The 22,965-nt window shown below is 43.1% G+C and overlaps 3 protein-coding genes across 3 annotated transcripts; 2 read left to right on the top strand and 1 right to left on the bottom strand.

Annotated features, from left to right (window-relative positions):
• Window positions 1–130: 130 nt before the first annotated feature.
• Window positions 131–4,478, bottom strand: CLUP02_13287 (uncharacterized protein; the record flags this gene model as incomplete). Its single annotated transcript, XM_049292230.1, has 19 exons — window positions 131–592; window positions 638–838; window positions 907–976; window positions 1,034–1,207; window positions 1,235–1,462; window positions 1,524–1,691; window positions 1,741–1,977; window positions 2,071–2,209; window positions 2,262–2,405; window positions 2,443–2,558; window positions 2,629–2,675; window positions 2,839–2,953; window positions 3,008–3,154; window positions 3,205–3,351; window positions 3,434–3,459; window positions 3,560–3,580; window positions 3,646–3,728; window positions 3,894–3,950; window positions 3,992–4,478. The coding sequence occupies 19 exons, from the start codon at window positions 4,476–4,478 to the stop codon at window positions 131–133; spliced, it is 3,069 nt and encodes a 1,022-aa protein (XP_049149376.1).
• Window positions 4,479–4,571: 93 nt separating this feature from the next.
• Window positions 4,572–7,887, top strand: CLUP02_13286 (uncharacterized protein; the record flags this gene model as incomplete). The annotated part of the gene is made up of 12 exons (XM_049292229.1): window positions 4,572–4,777; window positions 4,999–5,060; window positions 5,131–5,252; window positions 5,332–5,803; window positions 6,036–6,385; window positions 6,503–6,634; window positions 6,713–6,819; window positions 6,852–6,906; window positions 6,966–7,036; window positions 7,295–7,570; window positions 7,674–7,781; window positions 7,848–7,887. 12 exons carry the CDS (start codon window positions 4,572–4,574, stop codon window positions 7,885–7,887), a joined length of 2,001 nt encoding a protein of 666 aa, XP_049149375.1.
• Window positions 7,888–8,502: 615 nt separating this feature from the next.
• On the top strand, window positions 8,503–8,927 carry CLUP02_13285 (uncharacterized protein; the record flags this gene model as incomplete). The annotated part of the gene is made up of 2 exons (XM_049292228.1): window positions 8,503–8,752; window positions 8,872–8,927. The coding sequence occupies 2 exons, from the start codon at window positions 8,503–8,505 to the stop codon at window positions 8,925–8,927; spliced, it is 306 nt and encodes a 101-aa protein (XP_049149374.1).
• Between the last annotated feature and the right edge of the window lie 14,038 nt (window positions 8,928–22,965).

Below are 22,965 nucleotides of genomic sequence, written 5' to 3'. Positions count from 1 at the left end.
ACATCGAAAGACATCATCCCAGTCAAAAGTGCACATCAATTCAGATCTAGAACAGGAGACTGAACCACCCATTCTCGATCTCCCGGCATGTTCCGCATATTCGTCAAGCGACAGATGGGTGCCCAGCCTCTCAAGCCTCATGAGTCTTGGTTCGTTGCCGAGCATCCCAAGCCAAGGCAAGCAGCGTCAATGCCGCGCTCCCACCCTCCCAACCGGAAACGATACCCCAGTCCTGTCGCCAGAACACGAAGGCGGACGTCAAGCGCATTGGGATGGTGGCGAGGAAGAAGGCGCGGTTGTCTTGGGCGGCTGCCAGGGTGTAGTAGATGCCCATTGCAATGGCGGCCAGAGCGTTGCCGTTGGCTGCGGGGAGAGCGGCGGCGGGGAGGTCTAGCGCCTTGAGGGAGTCGTGGGGACGGAGGAGGGAGTGGACTCCCGCTGCAAAGGAGGAGAGGCCGAAGACAAAGATTGTGAGGCGCGCCGTGTTTGGTGCCATTGTGCCGTCGAGACTACCACACTGCCGTGGGCTCCCCGGGGTCGAAAGAGGGTTGGTAATCGTGCTTATGTCCGGTCGTCGGATGAAATTGAGACTCTTGAGGAATCACATCTAGGGAGAAACTCTGGTTCGACATGCTACGAGTCCACGACAGGATGGACTGGAGTAGACTGGGTCGAACTCGCCCTCCCTTCGGGGCTCCCTTCGGGACGGGGACGACCCGAGCGGAGGGAGACGAACCTGTGGAGTTTGTTCTTCGAGGGGGTCGCACTGGGGGTGGTGTCTCTGGGCGGACATGACGTGCGATATGTGGTTAGCTGGAAAGTCTAAAACCAATACGGACTGGGTCATCACTGTCACTCCGCTAGGGAACCCCTGAACAGGACGTTGTGGCTTCACTGGCTTGAGACATTCTGATTCCAGGTATCCGGAGGACCTTGAATTTTGGAAGTTTTGGGATATTGTGGCTTTTGAGGTGGCCTGATGCTCTTTTGAAGGGCCTTTCGACGTCAATGTTTAAGGCTAGGCTGTTGTGACCGTGAGGAGAGCGGGATGCCTTTGAGGACGGGATTTGTTTCGTTCTCTAATCTGCGGCAGGGTGACATGAGGCTTGGCGTGAACTCTGGAGCTTCAACTTTGTGTAACCGGGGATCAAATCCCAGGAATATGATTCGATGGCCCGATGGGTTGAGATTGGCAAGGCGAGCATCGCTGCATCAGATCATACTTTGGGGGAACTCATCCCGTCGGCAGCGTGGCTTGACCACCAGTAAACTTCGCTCTCGCGTCTGCTGGCGGGAAGGAAACGCCTCATCGCCGCCATGAATAAGCGGCCAATTCCGCAGATTCGATAAATGAGGCGGTGAAGGATGCGGCTGGCAAGCTACAAGAGACATAAAGGCCCAAGACATGCTCCAAGTCGAGCGACAGACGAATGAAAAAACGGCTGGGCGGGACGGTGAACCGCTTGAATGGGAAAGCATTGGTGAGACATGCGCAAGTAGCGGAAGCTGACGTGAATATCTACACAACTACTTGTCCACTATGAGTCTCTGAAGCGTGTGTGGTAGTGTAGGTATGTGGTGTGAGTAGGTCTGCAATGCAGTGCGGCATGCGGTCGTAGTACCGTACCGACTGTACCGCACCCGCGCAACCGCAGACGAGACCAGACTTGCAGTGGAGGTTTTCAGTCTCCCTGGGTTTGATGGGTCCGAGACACGGCCGGCCTGCTTGTAAACCAAGACATCGGGGGCCCGGTGCAGAAGTGAACGTCAAACGTCAGTGGCAGCATCGTCGGCGGCCTCTGGATGTTGGGTTTTCTGATAACTGACCATGCAGGGTTGGAGGAAATATGTGTGATGGCGTGGTGTTGTTGCTGCTCGCCGGTTCCAATAGAATGCAGGCAAAGTGAGGTGATGCATCTAGAGACCGGCTGGTCGAGAAGACGAAGCGAAGAGAGAAGATGTTGTCCGGTCTGTAGACTCGATACTACCTTAGACCATAGGTCGGACGAAACCGTCAGAGAAGAAGAGCCGCTTACCGAATTTCGACTTGCCCCAGCACCTCAATGGCACCCTTCAGACCTCAACTTGCCGAGCGAGCACCGAAAAGGGAGACCAACTACCATGCAGATCTTGAAATGGGGAAAAGCCAGGCGGATGGAAATGTGAGAAAGAGAATTCCTCCGAGTCCGTGCCCTAGAGCCAAAGTCAACTACCGGCACGTCCATGTCAGCTTACCTTTCTACATTCCCACCTCGCAACACATTCTTCCGTCCTTTTCGTTGTGGTGTCATTGATATCCGGCCTGAATATCACTACGACCCTTTTCTTGAGTCTCACGGCGTCATCTTCAACAGACGATGCCTTCTCTGGGCATTCCTCCGCGAGACTGGAACAAGGTCCAGGCTCTAGCATAACGGCAAAACGCCCGTCAGCAATCATCACCATGTCCGACATTCCGGTTAGACGTGCCGTGTGTCGACCACATCAACCACAGTCGGGCGATAGAGCAAGCGAGCAACCAAAAGCCGCGCAAGTGTCGACTTGGGTTCCCAGTCCAGCTGAATTGAAGACATCAGACATCCCGCGACGCATCTTCAAGCCCAGTCGTCCGATTTTCTGGTTCCTTACTCTTGTCTCCAGTCCGACGAGGCGGACTCCCTGTCAATGCTTCCCGTCTAACCGAACATCAAGACTCCAACGATGGTGTGTGGTGTGTGGTCCTTCCCGCATCTTAACTTGAGACAGGTTGGGGGGCAGTAAGAGACAAGAAAAAACAACCAATGGATGCACAAGGCGTCCGGGATGAGATTGGAGAATCGATAGGTGGGCTCACTTCACCGAGTGTCGCCGGCCAGCTCGGTGTGGCTGGACCATCTTTTCTTCTTTGTCGATTCTCTCTTTCGGGGCGTGAAGCAGACGCTTGGTGGACGGGAGGATGGTCCTCGCCTCGGTCCTTGACGAATCGCAGCTTCGTCGCAAAATACCGTTCCCCCCCAAAAGACCATACCAACAAGGGGAAAATGAAAAAGCAAAGGGACCAAAGCTGGATTTTAAAGGACAAAGCCAAGACAGGATCGGGCCGCAGGTGGGCAGCGAGCCGCCGCCGCCGTCGCCGCCGTCCCCTGCTGGTTGCGCTCTTTTAATCAACTGCTTGCTTGCTTGCTTGTTTGTGGTGGTTCCGTGTGTGTGCGGCGCATACATTACCAGATCTCGGGGTAGAGAGCCCGCTCCAGCCGGCCGGACCTTTTGGCGCAACTGGGAATGGCGTCGAACCGTTTGGTGTTGGCGCCGGTGCGGGTTCGTTTTTGCTTCTCTCCCGTCTGGTGTCTCTTGATGGGATAAAAGGGGGCACTTGGGGGCGGCTCGGACTGCAGAACGGCCCCCTCCCCCCCATAGGTTTGGCGATGCTGATACGATTCGATGTTAGTGTCACCGACGGCCGTTGGCATTATTGCCCGACTAGTGTAATGTGAGTACAAAGTCTCTTAGTCTAGTGTGTGTGTGTGTTACTATGTATACCTATCCGTAATAAAAAGAGCTGAGAGGAAGAGAGGGAAACAGAGAATGCGAAACTGAGAGACTGAAAGTTGGTGTGTGTGCTCGCCGAGCCTGTCTGCTCACACCCCCCGGCCGCCGACCGTCCACACATGAATCGTCCAGTCCAGGTCCATTCTTGGTTCCCGATGGTCCCTGTCTAGAAGCTGAGGCCAAGTTTGGATTTTCTGTCGCTACGCGCGCTTGCCGCACCTAAAATTCGATTCACGCTTTAACCCCCATTTAATATTACCCATCCAAACCAAAACGGGCAGCCCTAACAGTAGGTAATCTTGTCTTGTTTCCTAAAGTTTCCCGCCGTCTCTTTCTCTCTTGATTGAGTCTTGCGCCCCTCTCACCCCCAGTTCCCAGTTCCCTTGCGACACCAACGCCGCGGCAGACATCGGTGCCTGCATCTATACAGTCGTACATGACGCCATGCACATCGTGCATCCACTGATCTCCTCTAGTTCCCAGTTCGGGATTGGTAGCAGCAGGACCGTGGGACGGGGCACGGAGACGGGAATACCAGATATCACCTTGGTCCCCAGAAGGCCACACGGCCAAATCTCCCGTTCTGGTTTTACCTTTTTCTCAACAGGCTCGACAGGCCCCTGCAAAGCGGCAAGCCTGGCGGGGTGGGAAGAAGAATAGTTGAAGGGTTCAAATGTTCTGTTGTCGTGGCACTCCGAGAGCCGTGATTTGCTGGCAAAGTCACCACCACTCGCAGCCAGAGTCAAGCCAATTTGCGAGACATGGCACTGCATACATAGTACCAGATCATATGCCCCGTCCTTTCCCCCCTGGTTCCGGTTCTGCTTTGGTTTCGTTAGGTCGAATTCGCGTCCCGTCTGGTCTGGCCGGCCATAGTATGGAGCATGGAACCGTTTGGCATGGGGGCCCGTATGGGCAAAATAACGAAAAAGTATGGCACGGCATCGCATGGCATGGTTCGGCGGCGGCCACCACATACTTTATGATCCTAGGAACGGCTAGGCCTGGAAGTATCGCCTCGAAAATATGACAGAAGTTGGTGAATGGTCACGAGCCGGCCCCTGGATCCCTTCCTCATCGCTCAAACGGGCATCTTGCAGCGGAACAGCCCTGGATGTCGAATACACACCCTAATGCTTCTAGCCTCTGACCCCGCAAGTCGCCGCTGGCGGCATTCTGCTCTCTTCGTCTCTGAGGTCATGGACTGCTCTCACCCACACCACCCTCTCGACAAGTGTCGACATGGAGTGTGAGAGGAGTGGGAGGGTCCTCCGTCTCCGTCTCCCGGCAATACACATGCTACAACCATGGGATTGCTGGAGCTATGTGATTCTATCCCCCGGCCGGGCATCTCTTACTTCCTACTCCCCCGTCCCACTCTTCTCCATCCGTACCTATCTCTGAGCTCTCTCTTGCTCTCTTCTGTGCGTCTCGTGTTTCTCTCTCACTCACTCGCTTGCCCCCTTCTAGTCCCCTTCTTTTGCTGCTTTTGCTGCCCGGTGGTACGACGGATCGACTGGCAACTCGTCCACGTACGCCTCTACGGATACATCCATCCATCCACCTTGGCCTTCGCCTTGCCGTCAATAACCTGACCTGCAGGCCCGGCCACCGCACCCGCATCCCCCGTCCCATTCATTCCCCCTTCTCTCCTCGGACACGACCGACCTCCAATCAACCTACCCACCACCCCCTTGAAGACTCACTTTGTTGCTAATGCATCCGTGAGCTGACACATCCGGGGAAGGGCTTCCGGCAACAGAACCCAGAACCCAGAAATACCCCCCCCTTCCGAGGCCGTAGAGAGCCTCAATGAACCTTTTTCTTAAACCATCGACCCAAACGGCGTCGTCTCCCCGTCGTTCACGGTCCCCGTCCGTCCGTACGCCGTCCGCTATCATCCCGGCAATGGCTTTCGCATCGTCGCCCGTTGACTCGCCGTCGTCCTCCTTCTTCGCCGCCGCCGCTGCCGCCCCGGACCTCGACGGCCTCGCTCAGGCGCCAGCGTCCGTCGCTCGCGCCATCCTCGTGGCTCTCTGCGATGACCGACGGGTTCGAGCCCAGGCGTTGAGGCAGCTTGAGCGGCTGCTGCGCTTTGAGGCCGATGTCCGCGAGGAAGAGGAGGAGGATGGTGTCAAGAGGAGCCCCAATTCCGTCTCAAGTCCATCAAATCCAAAAAAGAGAAAGGCAACCGGCGAGCCCAAAATCTGTGTTCAGTGCGACGGCATCTTCACGGCCGACGAGAACAGCTTTGGTTCATGTTGGTACCACTCAGGTAAGCAAGCAAGCAAGCAAGAGCGTGGAAACCCAGCAACAGCAGCGGGAGCAGAAGCAACAAGAGACTGGTAGAGCCTCTTCATATCCTTCCAACTCTATTGTTGCCTCATTTCCATGCCGTGCATCTTCTTTTCCCAGCAGAAGTACTACGCTGTACAAGCTGTCAGAAGGGTATCTTATTCTCGTGGTTGAAGGGTCATACTGACTCGTGCACCCACCCCTCTGTTTAGGCGAGCTGGAGCTTTGGGATGAGACGCAAATACCACCAACAATCTGGGACGACGTATCGTCAGACGAGCTGGACACAGATTCCAATCGCCTAGAGTATCCCGCAGCGTTCCGATGGTGCTGCTGCCAGAGGCTAGGCGACAGGCAAGGCTGCGTGCGCGGCACACACGAAGCCAACCCGGATAGGAGCAAAAAGGGCCGCGGCAACGAGCTGTCCGATCTCGAAGACGATCCGCTGGAGCTTGACGACGCCTCCTCGCAGGAGTTGGGACCGCCGCCGCATCAGCAGCACTACACGATCTCGAGCTCACCGACGGACGCTGGCCACAAGGCGACGACGGCAACGATGACTGTGAGAACGGCAACCTCGCTGACGACAACGCACCATCACCACCAACAGCAATGACGTTCGAAAAAGGTTTACTTGGATTGTTTATTATTTTAAGGACGTGTTTATGGTCCATGTCAGAAACGAACTCGCTTCCTGGGTTCCCCTCCTTTCGGCCTTCCGGACGAGACTGGTTTTGGTAGACCGGTCAAGGAAATGATTACGGTTTCGGTCAATCGGATGGGCTCCCGGCCTCCCGACCGATGGTGGTCGGTCAACCGGTCGACAAGGCCACGCGAGATTGAAATGGATTTTTTTAAGGTGCTGGCAGGGCTGTGAACAGACGCGAAGGGAGTCAAAGCGGCAATCGGGCACAAGTTCGAAAAAACCGGAGCAGAGCGGAGCGAAGCAAAGCAAAGCATTTTCCTGGGAGAAGGGGGAGGCATAGCATTTGGCAAGTTTGATACAACAAGACATTTGATGGATGAAGCGAGCAAGCAACATTGAAATTGGTCGGACAAGAAATTGGAGGGGGCGACACTACTGTACTTTGGGGGCAGCTTTTACGCCCAACCGACCACTTTGTGCCTGACTTATTGGCCAGGCTGGCATCTCGTTGCCTCGCATGAGGGGATCCTCGTACATCAAAGACATCACGAATAATGGAGGCAGACCGTAAGAGCATATCATTTGTATTTCAGTGGTGGAAGAATCAATGAATCGAGGGCCACTAGGGGAAGAAAGGGGGCAGCAAAAAGAACGGGGTGAAGATAGCCCACTGCACGCAGAGAACGTCGATTTAGACAGACGAACGGGGCGAGCCCAAGTTTGCCAGCGATGCAATTTACCTTACTTCTCGTTTTCACGAGCCAAATTACAAAATCATCCGTGACATGTACTGATCATTGATGAGGTGAGGAAAACAGCGCGCAGCCCAATGAAGGCAGCATTCCCAGGATCGAGATGGCTCGCATTTTCGCCTCATAGGACTGGCGGTGGCGGAATTCGCATGGTTCGCCGACGACGACAACGATGGGGTGGTGAGACGAACCGGAAGCGTCCTGCCCATAGCGGTCCGATATCATCTGCAGCAAGCGCTCAAATCTGCAAGGGACACCAGAAGCGGCCTAGCAATCCCGCTCCAGGGAATATAAAGCTTGCCAGCCAGCAGCGCAAGTACGGAGTACACACGCCAGACCGAATGAACCAGTAGGCTCGCTCCCGGTGGTCGCACAGGAATTATGTCCCCCCAAACCCGGACCAAACTCCAGAGAGGGTCGAGAGAGTGTGTGTGGCTCTTGGGGAACACAAGACGCACCACCTACAGGCTACTTGCCTTTCGTCAGCTAGCCAGCCGCTGGACCGTCTCTGGGGCCATGGGTAAATGCCCTGTACTCTGGACTCTAGAGACTGAAGAGCCGTAAGCTTGCGGTGCCACAGCAGGGCTTTGTGTGCGAGGAATCCAATGAGGCCACCTGGCGAGCAGGGATGACCCTTACCATCCGAGATTCCCCGGCAAACCCTGATCTACGGGAGGCCGGGGAGGGAGGCCGGGGAGGGGGGCACGGGGGGAAGACGGCTACGGGTAAAAGAAACGGGTGTCTGTGGCAGTTGAGTGAAACCCCCCGGCCGTTCAATTCTGATAGACAAGAATGAACATGATTCCTGAAAGGAGAGAAGTGACCCTGGTGAACCCTTCCGGAAACTGGTTTGCATCCCCGTCATTCCGGGTTGGGGTGAGTAGTTGTGGGACTCCACGGAGTACACTAAGTGGGCGCGGTCTAGATGGCACTTCTAGAGTGTACGCAGTTAGTTGCTAACGTAGAAGCCCCTCGAATGTCCACGAAAGGTAAAGCTTGCGGACCATCTATAACGTCGAGCAAGTTGCTTGGAATTTGATTAAGGTACTCACATTTCAGATCTCACATTTCCTCCGCGCTTACTCGGATAAGCTCGACTACCAATTCCAACTACTTTACTCTACTTACCTACTGGGCCCAAGAGATTGGTGTACGAAGTAAAGTACCAAGCTAAACACCAATTTACCCCCGTTAAAGTCCGAAATCGCAAAACACTTCTTTCCCGGCCCGAAGAAAACACCAAATTATCGGCGCGACACGCCAACGGCAACCAAGAAATCGATGGTTGATCAAGTAAGACAGCGAGCCGAACAGACCGCCGCCCCAAATCGGGAAACGGCGGCCATGTTGGAAGCCGTTTCGGGCACCGATGCCCGAAAAGTCTTGTTCGCACTCTGCAGGGAGGATGTGCGGGTCCGCCGGCGAGCCGTTGACCTGTTGCAGAAGATGCCAAGGACGGATGTCTGCGCCAACTGTAAGGAGAAGTTTGATGTCAACAGGAACGCTCCTGATGCATGTCGCTACCACACTGGTCAGTATGATGGAATTCCACAGTCAATACCGTATCCGGAATGAGCGGGGAATGTAAAGCTTCGTGTGACTGCACGTGCTTGGCGAGTAAAGAGAGGACATTACGCTGACGTGCGATAGGAGACTTTGAGTTAGACGAAGACCTAGAGGTCTGGGGCACGATCGATGTCACGTAACAGGGATAGTAATCGCACCTCACAAAGTGCCCGTCACGTGCTAAATCACGTATCTATCTCAGATATCGTATATATAGACCTTCTCCTTTTGTCTATTTCTATTTTAATAATTAAGCTACTTTTATTATACTCCGTATGCCTATTACTACGTACTATAACTTATAATAATTATAAGCCTAGCTCTTAGTTAAGACCTTATATTATAATAACGTACTTATTAATACGATTTTTATAATTTCTTTAAAATAACCGACTTACTCATACTTACTTTAGCCTAAGCTAAACTAACTAACTATAATAATTAGATTAAATAGTTTAACGTACTTTGTACTATAAGTAAGGGCGTTAGGGTTTAGAAATACGTCGACCTAGACGCTCTAGATTCCGACGTATTCCTCGACCCCTCTATAACGCTTACTTTACCCTTAGAATTCGGACGATTAGTTACGACCCGTAATAAAAAAGAACTACGAGCTTACTAAGCCCGTTATAAAGCATTCGAGAATAACTAAAAAAACTAAGAAATCCTCTATTAATAGTTTCTAAATATAACTCCTAGTACGAACCTTTTAAACTTTTTTAAATATGAGTAACTTATAGAACTAAGCCGGGTTTCTTTTTATAAAACTAGCTATACTACTTACTTTACGTAAATAAATCTATCCTTATACCGTACTTATAAAGAGGATCTATACGCTCGAGAGTATTTAGAAATAATAAGAGCTCGATGCTAAATATAAGTAACTTATAGCTTACGAACGTAATATTATTAATATATATATTAAAGTCCTCGCTTAGTAGTTAGTAAAATTAGTTAACGCTATATTATACGAATACGTATTTTAAAAAGCTATTAAGAACGGTACTAAGTTTAGTATATAGCGAATCGTTAGATATCTAAAATAAGAATTTGCGCCCCCCGAACTAATAATAAGGAATGCGGTTCGAGAGGAATACCGATAAGCCCTTAATAAAGCGAGGACTAGAATTAACCCCTAACGCTAGTATAAGGAGTAGTAATCCGCTTATTTCTAAGCTAAAACGTACGATATTTTAAAAATTAATAAAGAGATCGCCGTACTTAACTTCTTAGTTATAGTTAAGTCTAGACTTAACCCTATATAGGGCTAACGTATATATAAGACCTTTAGTAAATTAATAGCCTTCGGAACGTATATAAGGACCCTCGAGGAGATTACGTATATATTTAGCTTAGTAACCTAGGATATATATACTAAACGACTTTTAAGTTAAGGAAGGGCTTACTCTACTTTTATTAGACGCTCTAACTTAGTTAATAACGTAAATAATAAGGGTAACGTTATATACCCTTATAATTACGTATACCTATAGCGCCCTACGGCGTACCGAAAATTAGAATAAGTACTTATAGGCCGAAACGCTAGTAAGTTACTAATACGAATACTAAGGAGCTATATAAAAGAAGTCCTCGCCGTTATTAAATTAAATAAGTAGAAATTACTCTACGGTAAGCTTAAAAAAGCTAGTTAGCTAAGGAACGATAAAACCCCTAAGAAACCTAGGTTTTTAAAAAGATCCTCTAACTAACTTATAGCGAGCTTATTAGTAAACTAAGACGAGGGCTAAGTAGTCGCTATACTTATAAAGAGTTAGGACTTAGAGGTAAACGTAATCTTTAGTACCTTTATAAGTAGCGCTTACCCCCTTTCTTAGAGCACGGTAATAAATAGCTATAGAGTAATATATTTAGTTAATAATAAGAGCCTACTTAAACCCGAGAGTTACGTATTATTAAGTAATAAAAACTACGTTAAATTAGGAACTATTATACTACTTATTACCGTACGTAGTACTCGTATTATAAAGGGCGTCCTAAACGGACCTAAAAAAAAGGGAACTTACGATTTAAAGCTCTAGAACGTTACTTATGTCGAGGGATTTTATATTAATATAGTCTTAGAGACTCTGCTAAATAAAAGCGCACTCTAGTACTATAGTTTAGATTATACTTTATAATAAGGAACGCTTTATAAGAGTACTATTAAAAAGTAGCTTATTTAAAAGAACAATTTAGTTTTCTTCGAATATAAGCTCCTCTAATCCTATCCTTTTTTTATAAACCTTAAGCATATCCTATAGAGCTTAGCTAGTATTATACTACTAGTTAGTTATAGAAAATTCCGTTACTTATATTAACGTACCCGTAAGAGGTTTAATAGCGCGCTCCTCTAGTACTTTAGAATAGGTTATCTCGGACCTAATACTCTTTATTAATTACTATATAAGACTCGAGGTATATATATTAAACCTTTATTATAAGTTAAGTATAAAGTATATATATTATCCGAAGCTAAGATAGTAGTCTTAAGAGGACTACCCTCGAGAAGAACCTCACGGCCATAGTACTATATATACTAAGATCTCTTTTACTTCGAACTATTTTTTAATAAACGATAATATATACTTATAGCTTCTAATAAATATAGTAAGTAGCTTAGGGGGTTCTTTTTAAAAATAAAAATAGAGGAGGAAGTACTTTTCGTACTTTAGAGCCTCGAAGTAGTAATTCGTTATTAAAAAAGGACTCTAATTTACTTTTTTAGAAGTAATAATAAGACCGCTCTCTTAACTATAAATATTAGACGCGTATATAAAACGTAGTATAGCGAGCTAGGAATCGGAATAGAACTTCTATTTCTATATACAAAAGAACCCGTAAGTAATACTAAAAGAGCAGGTTAACTCGTAATTATTAAAGCTTATAAGACATGCCTTTTTACGAACCTCCTTACGAATCTATAAGACGAAATAGTGCTAATAGTAATTTTTATTTATAATATTACCCTACGGGAGGCTAATAAAAAAGATTTGCCTATTATAATAGAAATTAACTAGTAGAAGCGGTATTAACGCTAGTAGTAGACGGGTTACTAAGTGCGGGATTCTAAACCGGTTACCCCGTATCTCGGTAGCCTCTATATATATAGCTACTAAGTATACCCTTTTTATAGGGATCGTAAGAGGGGTATACGTTAAAAAGAGTTTAAAATACTTCCTTACGGGTATATAAGATACTTAGTTAAATATATATTAAAAACGTATAACTTATATAGGGTCTAGGTACCCGCGCTCGAGTAGGTGTTTATTATAAAGAATATTAGGTTTAATAAAGAAGTCTTTTATAATCCCGTATACGAGGAATAAGCTATTGTGGGTAAGTAAATAAATTTAGTAATTTAAGAGATATAAGAACTCTTTAATACTAACGATAAGTTAATTTAAGTACTTAGGGAAGTGGATCTAGACTTCGGAAATACTAGTACTTAAGATAACTCTATAGTCGAGGATAGTATTATTATTAGATTTTTAACTATTTAGGACGCTAAGTAACCGATAGACGTACTCTAGGGTATAATAAATAAGGCTAAAGAGGCTAATATAGTTTTATTATTATTACTAACCCCTAAGATAACCCCCTTATGTAAGCTCGGGGGTAGGGATAAAAAAGGGGATATAATAACTAGGTTATAAACGGCTCTACGTAGTCTATAATCCTCTTTATAAGCGCTTATATATATTACGGAGGTTCTTAAGCTTTTAATTCCTAACGGCTCTTAATAAAACGCTAAAGCACGCGGTAAACGAGGTACTAATTATAAAGAAATAATTTTTAATACTAAAGTCGACGTTAGTAAGGAACCCTTATAATAAACCTTTACTATTATATAAGAACAGAGCTTATAAGAACTACCTTATCGAGTACTAAGTAAAGCTCTATTAAGTCCTAAACGTTTAAACCGGGCCCGCAAACCTCTATAACGCTTCGATAGTAGTATTTTTATAACGCTCTTATATTTAAATATAAGAGACGGCGATTACTATAACCGTTTCTAGGACTACTTTTTCTTTACCTTTATACTTAATTAGTAAAAAGCTATAGAAAAAAGTAATATAAAATATATAATACTCTATTAAGTAGTAAAAGGAGCAGTTTATAGGACCTATTTAGAGCGCTCTAGAGGAGTTTAGAAACTACGACTTACTAAAGTTAACTTCTAAAGCTTACTAAAGAAGTTTAGTAATATTAAATATCTCCTACTATAATTATAGAAGTTACTTAGGGATACTATAGACGTAGAAATAAAAAAGCTAAGGGATATTAATATATAAAAAGAGGTTAACTATAATCTTAAATAAGGGATCCTACTTTTATTAAAGTAGGTATATACTTATAAGCACGACGTCGATAACGAGGTTAGCGAAGTAAAAGTACGTATATATATAAGGGGGGATATATAACTACTTAACCCCTTATAAAATACGTACGCTTCGACGCTTACCGCAAAGGCCTTTAGGCTTATAATAGTAATAGCTACCTAATTCAACCTTAAAGTAGACTAGTATAATACTATTAACGCATTCCTTAACGCGCTTTTTAAAAGCGAGAAGCTAGTAATTATTAAACTCCTAGAGGGATATAAAGTTACTAATAAAGTAAGTAAACTCTAACGCGCTCTATATAGCCTCTAAGACTCGCTAATTCTCTAGTTCTAAACTTTTATTTCTATACTCCGTAATATAAATATAATATATAGCTACGAGGAGATCTATATTTATTAAACCATAGATAGGAAGATAATACTAGTATTCTACGTCGATAACTTTATTATTCTATACTATCGAGACGACCGAAAGGCGGCTTAGGGGATCGTTAATAATATAAAAAAATATATTAACTTTAAGGAGAATGGACTAATTAATTACTTCCTCAGAGTGTTACGAAAGGGATCTCGAGGCAGGTCGGAACGCTGCTATATTAACCTAATTAACTAAAGACTTAACGTAAAGAGGAAAAAAATAGAACAGTGGGTAGAAGCTAGTAGGCTAGCCCTTTGGGCCCTGTAGTCTAGCTCGTTATATAATTACTAAGAGCTTAGCCTCGTAGCCTAAAGCTAAACCACAGGGCCTATAGGGCCCTAGTGCCTACTGCCGTAACATTACCCCCCCCTTTATACTAGAGGGCGCTATCCGCAGCGCCGAAAAATAAACCTCTAAATTACCCCTTAATTTACTAAATCCATAGCCGTAATTACTATTATCGTATTATCGTCGTCCCTTAGTAATAGCAAATCGCTAGCCGCGGTAGCTTCTATCTATATATTTAAGTTCCGTAGCGGGCCCTTAGTAATTAGGTACTAGCAGTAAAACGCTTAGAGCGCCGCTAGCGCATATTAAAAGCTCTTTACGTCGTACTAAGTTAGATCCGTATCGTACCCCTTCTAATCCGCTTAGTACTATAGTTTTCCCCTATATAAGCGTAATTTAATAACCTCCGAGACCTCGTACTTTAGTTTGCCGTTATTATTAATAATTAGTAATAGCAGGTCTTAGTTCTACCCGGGTAGTAGGTTATTAGCGGCCTTCCTTAGCTTATTCGGGTAAAAGACCGGGTATGCCCGGCTACCCGCTAGTAGTTCTATAATCTATATGCCCCCCTATTTAGTACTAACGATAGGCTATAGCCCGGCCCACGGCTATTATAGTTTATTTATATTAGCGGACTTCTAGTACGAGGTATTAATAAAGACCCGGTCTCTTAGCTTTAGGTCGTCCGGGCGCCGGTAGTAATTAGTATACCTTTTATGCCGTACCTAAGCGACCTTTATATTACCCCTAGCGGTCTCCTAGGCCTTATATATCCCCTAGGCTATACGCTACGCGTTAGTACGGTTTAGCTTTTTTTTTATAGAGCCGAATTAGTAAGTTCGTTTAGACTAATTAAAAAAGAGTCGTAGCTAATAACCGAATTCTATTTTATATAATAATAGCCCTATTATCTCGCTAGGCTAGGTAGTATAGGTAAAGTCGACCGCGGGTAGTATATCGCTCTAGTTATTTTAATATTAGTTAACTAGTAGTCTTAACCGCTATAGGATATACTAGTTTAGTACCTCTATCTAGCCGTTTATTTAAGAGTAGTCGGCCGTCGATAGCTATAGCTTAACCTCGCAGATCTTATAGAGCTCCCCCTAGAAATTAGAGATAAATTAGGGGCCTCGGTCCGATATAATAGTCTTTAGTAAGCCGAAGATAGGTAGTACCCGTTCGTAAAATATTCGGCTTATATCTTTTATTATAGTAGTTTTATAATAAGGAACGGATATCGCCCTCTTACCTAGGCAGTCTATTACTACCTAAATATTATCGAATCCTTTTTAATTAGTAAGGATAGTTATAAAATTAGTAAAAATATACTACTACGGGTAGTCGGGCACTAAAAGTGGCCTTAGCTCCCCCAGGGGCTTATTGCGCGGCTTTTATAATTAGTAATAAGTATAGTAGTTCCGTACGTACTAATAAGCATCCGCCGTTAGGCCCGGCTAGTAGTATCGCTACTTAATTATTTTTATAACCTTATTACGTCCTAGGTAGGCGAGGAGCTTTTACTCGTAGACCTCGCGGATAACTATAGTACGAAGGTTCTCTTCCTTAGGTACTACGAGCTTCCCGTTTATTATTAGTAATCCGTCGTCTTAAATAGACTAGCGCTCGTACCTTTCGGCCGCTAGCGCTCGTATTAGCGCGAGGGACGCTATAATAAGGTCTTTATTAAGCTTTAAAATCTTCTTTATTAATAAGTACCCCTAGAGCTCGTTTTTTAATAAGAGCGAGCCGACTATAAACTATAGTTAACTAACTGCGGCGCCTAATAGCGCCCGTAACTCCGCCGCGATATTAAAAGATAGCAGTCTTAGTAATAAAAAGACTTAGGTCTTATTAGCCTTTTTTAGTACCTACTGGGTACGGATATCCTCTATTTTCTATAATAGGGCGTTAGCTAGTACGTTCTCTTTCCCTAGGCGGTAGTAGATCTAAAAGTTAAAGTCCGCTAGCGTGCCGGCCCACCGGGCTTATCGTAGGTTAAGTAGGCGCTTAGTTATAAAGAATAGTAGTAGCTAATAGTTTATAATAACGTCGAACTTATACTCGTAGCTTATAAGCTCCGCGCGCTATTTCTCTAAGTATAGTATTATTACTAGTATTTCCTTATCGTAAATAGTATAGTTAAGCTCTATGCCGCTCATCGTTTTTAAATAAAAGGCTATTAAGTACTATAACCCGTTATCCTCTTATTATTATAGTAGCGCTCCGGCGCATACTAAGTTAGAGGCGTCGGTTTTTAGCTACGTTAGTAGTTTTAGTTTAAAATAGTAGAGGATTAGTACCGACGTTAGTATTAGCTTTATAGCCTTAAAAGCCGTCTCGTAGTTAGTACTAAAGTTAAAAAGAACTCCCTTACTTATTAGCCTCGTAAGGGGCCTAGCTAGGCGGCCGTAATCCCTTATAAACCTCTTATAGAAGTTATAGAACCCGAGGAAGGACTAGATACCCTTAAGTGATATAGGTAGTTTCTAGTCTCTAACTACAGAGACTTTCTCCTTATTAAGCTATATACTTTCTATAAAAACTACGAAGCCTAGGTACTTTATAAAAGTAACGCTAAATTCGTACTTTTTAATATCCGCTTATAAGCCTGCTTTCCGTAAGCGGTTTAGTACTTTAGTAACGTGCTCTTAGTACTAGAGGGGGTCGTTAGAGAAGATTAGGATATTGTTTATATATGCCGTATAGAAGTCGTCTAGGTACTCTATTAGTATCTCGTTTATATATCGCTAGTACGTAGTAGGCCGGTTATAGAGCCCAAAGGGTACTACCTTATACTTATACGCCCCGTAGCGGGTTCTAAACGTCGTTAAATCCTCGGAGGCTAGGTCGAGGCGGATGCGGTAGAACGCCTACTTAATATCTAGTTTAATAAATACCTTCGCCCTACTTAGCCGCGCGAGGGTCTTATTAATAAGTAGTAGTAAGTAGCGGTCTTTTTTTATAACCTTATTAAGCTTACGGAAGTTAACGTAAAAGCGCAAACTATTATCGTACTTTTTTATAAATAGCGTCGGCGACGCAAAAGGAGTATTACTTAGCTCGATAAATCCCTTCTATAAGTGCTCTAGTAAATAGGCTCTTGTGGCCTCTAGCTTAGGTACTAACTACTTATATAGAGGGTAGTAGGTTAGCTTCTCCTTACCGCTATTTAGTAGCTCGATCTTATAGTTATACGGCCTATGAAGCGCTAATATATTACTAGCTACCTTATTAAAAACGTCGGTCTAGGGCCGTAAATACTCCGGTAGGTTCGTTATTATAAAGTTACGAGTGACCTAGTCATTATCGAATAAGGGGTCTGCCTCCTCCTTCTTATTTTTTATAATACGGTCGAGCTTATAGAGTAATATAGAGCTTACCTCGACGTCGTTCTGCCTAAGGTTCTTTTCGAAAGTGGGAGTGCTAATAAAAGTAATATCTATTTATACTATTACTAAGTATAGTTTTTGCCGCCTAGCCCTCTCCGCTAGGGCGATATTAGTACCGTTAAGGGCGCGCTCTATCTTTTTCGTATTCTTAGCCTCGTCTAACTACTATATCTAGCGAGCTATTATTTTTAGCGGGCGTAGTAATACCCTAATCGGTATGCCCTTCGCCCGCTATTACTAGAGCTTTTAGTTATAGCGGGTTATATCTATCTCGAACAGGTCCTATTAGTAGTTAGCGTCGATTTAGTATTATACGTTAATAACTTCCGGGGTATATAGGTCCTCGATATCCTTAACGATAATAGAGGGCGTCTCTTATAGCGGTAGGTCCTTAGGCTATATTAGCCGTTAGTAGCGAATATTAGGGTTTACCCCGTAGTACTCGAACTACTTCTACCCTAGGATTAGGTCGTAGCGGCCCGTATTAAGCTAAAGGAGGGGTACTTTTAAAAGGACCCGTTAATTAATATATAAGTTAGCGGTCTATACTACGTTAATATTATCTAATCGCTCTCTATTAAACTCAGTAGTAGGGATTAGGTATTATAATTCGCGGGATAGGGCCGCGCAGAACCGCTATAATAGAGGGGTTACGTAGTTATTTATAAATCCGTACCTATTAGCTCCCGTATTAAGTAAGGCTCTTAGGCAAATTCTATATTTATTAAATACTAATATAAGCTCTATCTTAAGGGGCTAGCCCCCTACGAGATCTTATAAGTTTACTAAATTAATTACTAATCTTCCGTCCTTTCTATACGTATCCCCTAGCTAGGAGTTTACTTCTACTAAGGGTTCTAGTTTTCCGAACCCGACTCTATCTTAATAGGGCCTACGGTAGCGTTAATAGCGACTATAGTAGTCTTTGGCTTCTTAGGGCAGTCCTTAGAGATATATTTAGTATCGCTATAAACGAAGTAAGTACTACTATCCTTAAGCTTCTAATATAGGGCTTTAGGGATCGTCTCGTAAGTAGAGGTACGACCTCGGTCCTATTTAGTACCTCTAGTACCTCTATTATTTCCGCTACTTCTATTACTTCTACCCGAGGTCTAGCGGGCCTAGCTAGAAGCCTTAACCGGGCGGTCCTCTATAGAAGGGGGCTATATCGTATTAGCTAGCTAAGCGACGTACTTAGTATACTTCTAGAAGGTGGCCGTGTTGTCTAAGTACTTCGATATAACCTAGTTACGAAGATATATAAGTAGCTTATTATAGAAACGGCGCTTTTACTAAGGTTCTAAAAGCTTATTAATACGCGCGAGCTTAGCGAATATAGAGCGCTTCTAATAGACGTCTTTAAGCATAATCGTAAGTACGTCTAGCTTATAACTAGCGTTATCTATAGTAATCGGGCTAGTATAAGCCGACTTAAGCTCGTAGAGTAGCTACTCGGCCGTAATAATCTCGTTAGAGGTTAGTATTAGGTATATAAACTCCGTAGCACTACCTCTAATCTTATTAATAATATACTCTAGGTAGTACCTATCCGTACTATAGTTAGTATTCTCTAAGTGCTTCGTAATGCGCTAGAGCTAGTAGTCGAACTTGAGGCTAGTGTTATTACTTATAAAAATGGGTATATTAAGTATTTTTTAGGAGCTGTGGGTAACGGGATAGGACGAGGCTAAGGTAGTCTCGCGGCTACCCTATGTTTCTAAGCGTATTAACTATTACTTTAGCGCGCTAAGGGTAGCGGTATTTTAAATAGAGCTAGCTTAAGAGCCGTTCTCTAACTACTCTAGTCTCTCGGCTATAGCCGTATTACTAATATAGGCTCGGGTAAGGGCTTCTTTCGTAATATAGAGCTCTATAGTAGTAATACGCATAAGGTCGAGGTTCTTACGGGTTATTACGTATAAGCGCTTAGTACTATTACTTAGTTAGCCGATAGTAAAGGCTAGGACCTGCTCTAATTAGTACTAAGCGATGCGCATCTTTAGCTACTATTCGATCTACTTAAGCAGGGTCTTTCCGTTATTTTTAAAGTATAGCTCCTAGATAAGGTCGAGGTTAATATACTACTTAGTATTCTTTTTAAAAAGGGTATCGTTACGGATATAAATAGGCGAGGTAAGCTAGTTAGCTATATTACTAAGGTACGCTAGGCGATCGGCCTAGGTAATAGAGGGTAAGAAGCGCTCTACTAGCTAGTCGAATAGCGCGACCTTAGGGTTAATAACTAGGAGCTTAGCGCCTTCGTTAGGGCTTATAACGCTCTATTAAGACTCGTAGAGGCGGCGACTTTACTAAAAGCCGTTAGTACGAAGGGAGACCTAGCCTCCCTAGCTATATCCTCTAACTATTACGTCTAATAAAGGGGGTATATACTTAGGGGGTATCGATTACGCTACTTATATACGATTAATTCGGTCGGCTATTACTCGGCTCTCTCGTGCGCTTTCTTAGTAGGGGTAGCTAGTTAGGATAGTAAGTAGTTAATTAATTAAGATATTATTATTCTATCTCTAGAGAATAGTTAATTAAATAACGTTAAGTAGTGTTATAAAAGGGATCTCGAGGTAGGTCGGAACGCTACTATATTAACTTAATTAACTAAAGACTTAACGTAAAGAGGGAAAAAACAGAACAGTGGGCAGAAGCTAGTAGGCTGGCCCTTTGGGCCTTGTAGTCTAGCTCGTCACGTGACTACTAGGAGCTTAGCCTCGTAGCCTGAGGCTAAACCACAGGGCCCACAGGGCCCTGGTGCCCACTGCCGTGACAGGAGTGCGGATTTTATAAAACCGTACTACTCGTAAAGTTTATTTTATTTACGACGTATATATTGAGCGAGCTACTAAGCGCTTCGACCTTATAAATTTACTATATCTAGCTACCCCTCTTTTTTAAAAAGAGTTTAAACTAAACGAGGGGTAGGTAATAAAGGAGGAAATAAAGAGCTATTAAGAAAAGGTCGGGAGTATACTTTATATAGCTATTATAATTAGATTAGACGTCGCCTTTACTTATTCGTAATTATTACGGTTCTTAACTAACCTAAGCGTAACTTATATTAAAGTAATTAACTACTATATCCGATATCTTTATATAATAAAATATTTTATGCTCTACTACGGTAGTATACTAAGTACGTAATTATTATTTCTAGCTAGAGATATTAACTTCGTAAATAACGAGGTAATACGACGATTATTTTAGGGATATATAATATTCCTTTTTAGTAGCCTAATTTAATAGAAATTAGTACGCTAGGCGACGGTTACGACGTTAACTACCGAAGCTAAGCTTTTTTATTTTAAGGAAACTATAAAAGAGACTATAGTTTTAAAGCGCCTTTTTAAGGACATTGCCCTTAACCTAAGAGAAGTATAGTTAGTTAATTACGATAATTAGTAAACGATTCGACTCGTCGTAGGGGAAAGAAAAAGAATAGCTACTTAACTTCGCTATATCGATATATAAAATATATAGCTAAGATAAGAGTACGCTAGAGGTAGTTTCGAGGTTACTTATATATTAATAGAAGATATGCTAATAAATAGACTTATTAAAAACCTTTTACGAGCTAAGTTTAAACATTTCTATATACTTCTTAACCTTTATAATGCGCAAAAAGCTATTATAAATAACTAAAATAGTTAAAAATAATTAATTTAGGCTACGCTTAGAAAAACTTAATACCTAAAGGTAGATAATAAACGGAACCTAGAGTACGGCCCGGAGGCCTAAAATAAATAAAATAACCTTACCCCGTAGGGTATACGCATATAGAAATAAGACCCGGGCTTATATTTATTATTTAAATTCCTAATTTATAAAGTATACGATTACTAAGAGTATAGCGTTATTAAGGAGGAGGGTTAATATACGCACTAAGAAACGCGTTTTATATACCTCGAAGTTTATAAAGCTAAGAATAGTGGGGGTAATAGGGGGCGCGGGAGCTAGAACGATTATTAAATTAACGACTTAGAGTATAAAAGCGGGCGGCGTAATAAGAGGTTAGTTATAAACGACTACGATAGGTACAAAAGAGGACTAGGGGCGCGTATTAAAAAAGTCCTTTATATAAAAGCCGATATAGTTCTTATATATCCTCTAGTTATTATATATCTAGCGGACGATACTACGGAGCTTAGTAATATCTTATTAAAACTATAGTTAAAAATACGCTTCTTAATAATAAAAAAGGATAATATACTTATAAAAAAGAGAGTATTACTTATAATAGCCTCGGTAAGGGCCTAGGCTATTAGCCGCAAAACGACTAGTATATTAATATATCTTTTAGCCAAACGGCTATTAAAATAGTACGCATACTAGCTACTACTTCTTATAAAATAATAACTACTATCCTTAGTATTAGTATACTAGAGGGCTATTTTAAAATAGGGTAGGTATTAGATCTCCCGTTCCTCGGGAGCCTCTCTTTTAAGCTTCTTAAGGACTAAGTATACGTTAAATAGGCCTAGAATAATAAAAAGAACTATACTTATTATAGGGGGTACTTTAGCTTTTTAGTATTCTTTTTTATTTCTTATTACCCTTTTAAAAAGAGCTAGTTTTATGTTTTTTAGACCCTAGAATAATATTAAATATAAACTCTTAAAATAATAAGTATATAATATACCCTTTTTAAAGGGCTTATTATTTAAACTAATCTTATCTTTACTCTTAGACTCCGAGGGGGGGATAGGTAAAAGCTTATTAGAGCTCTTATTATTACTATTTACCTTATTATTACCCTTATTATAGCTACTAAGGAGAGCCTCGAACTTAATAAAGTCCTCGGTATCTCGATTAATAACTTTAATATCCTCTTAACTAGGGAGGGAGAGCTCGGTAACTAGGCCTTAGTAAGCGGGTAAGAGGTCGCGGGGGGGGGTAACGACTTAGAGGGGCTCGTTAATATTATTACTTATTTAAACTCTTAGTAAACTATATAATACGTATATAAGAGGTATTATAAAAATTGCGCAAAACTTACTATTACTTTTAGATATATTAAATATTTATATTTAGAATAAAATTAGTAAACGATTTAATAGCGTAAGTGCGCACGCGTAGTAAACGGGGGTATTTATAATAACTACGAGAAGTTAAAAAGAAAAAAAAAATTAATAGCTAGGCAACGCCGCGAGAATTTAAATATACGTAAGGTAGCTAAGTAGCCTCGCTCTTAGTAATTTATATACTAAAAGTAATAGAATATGCGCTATTCTAGGTTAGGATTTTATTTACTTTAGATAAAGGGATATATTTATAATAAACGCAGCTTAAAAAATACGTATCCCTTACGCTTAATTTTCCTTTACTTATATTCGATTAAATTAGGCCTTTATAAGGGTATTTAGAGATTCTATTTTAGGTATAATAGCTCCCTAGCGGTAGTAATTAGGGGGTATATTACGTAATAGGGATAGTAATCGTACCTTATAAAGTGCCCGTTACGTACTGAATTACGTGTCTATCTTAGATATCGTGTATATAGACCTTCTCCTTTTGTCTATTTCTACTTTGATAGTTAAGCCACTTTTATTACACTCCGTATGCCTATTGCTGCGTGCTATAACTCGTGACAATCGACGACATTGGACAGTTTTACGAAATGGATAGCGAAGAATCTCGAGCCGATGTTCCAGAAGGCTTCAGATGGAGCTGTTGCTAACGCGTCGGCGACGTGGAAGGTTGTCAAGAGGAGCAACACGTGGCCGTATTGG

The sequence above is a fragment of the Colletotrichum lupini genome, chromosome 7 (genome assembly GCF_023278565.1).
Source record: "Colletotrichum lupini chromosome 7, complete sequence".
Classification (NCBI taxonomy): domain Eukaryota; kingdom Fungi; phylum Ascomycota; class Sordariomycetes; order Glomerellales; family Glomerellaceae; genus Colletotrichum; species Colletotrichum lupini.
The sequence above is the reverse complement of the archived record's forward strand: the minus strand, read 5'-3'. Positions and strand labels throughout refer to the sequence as shown.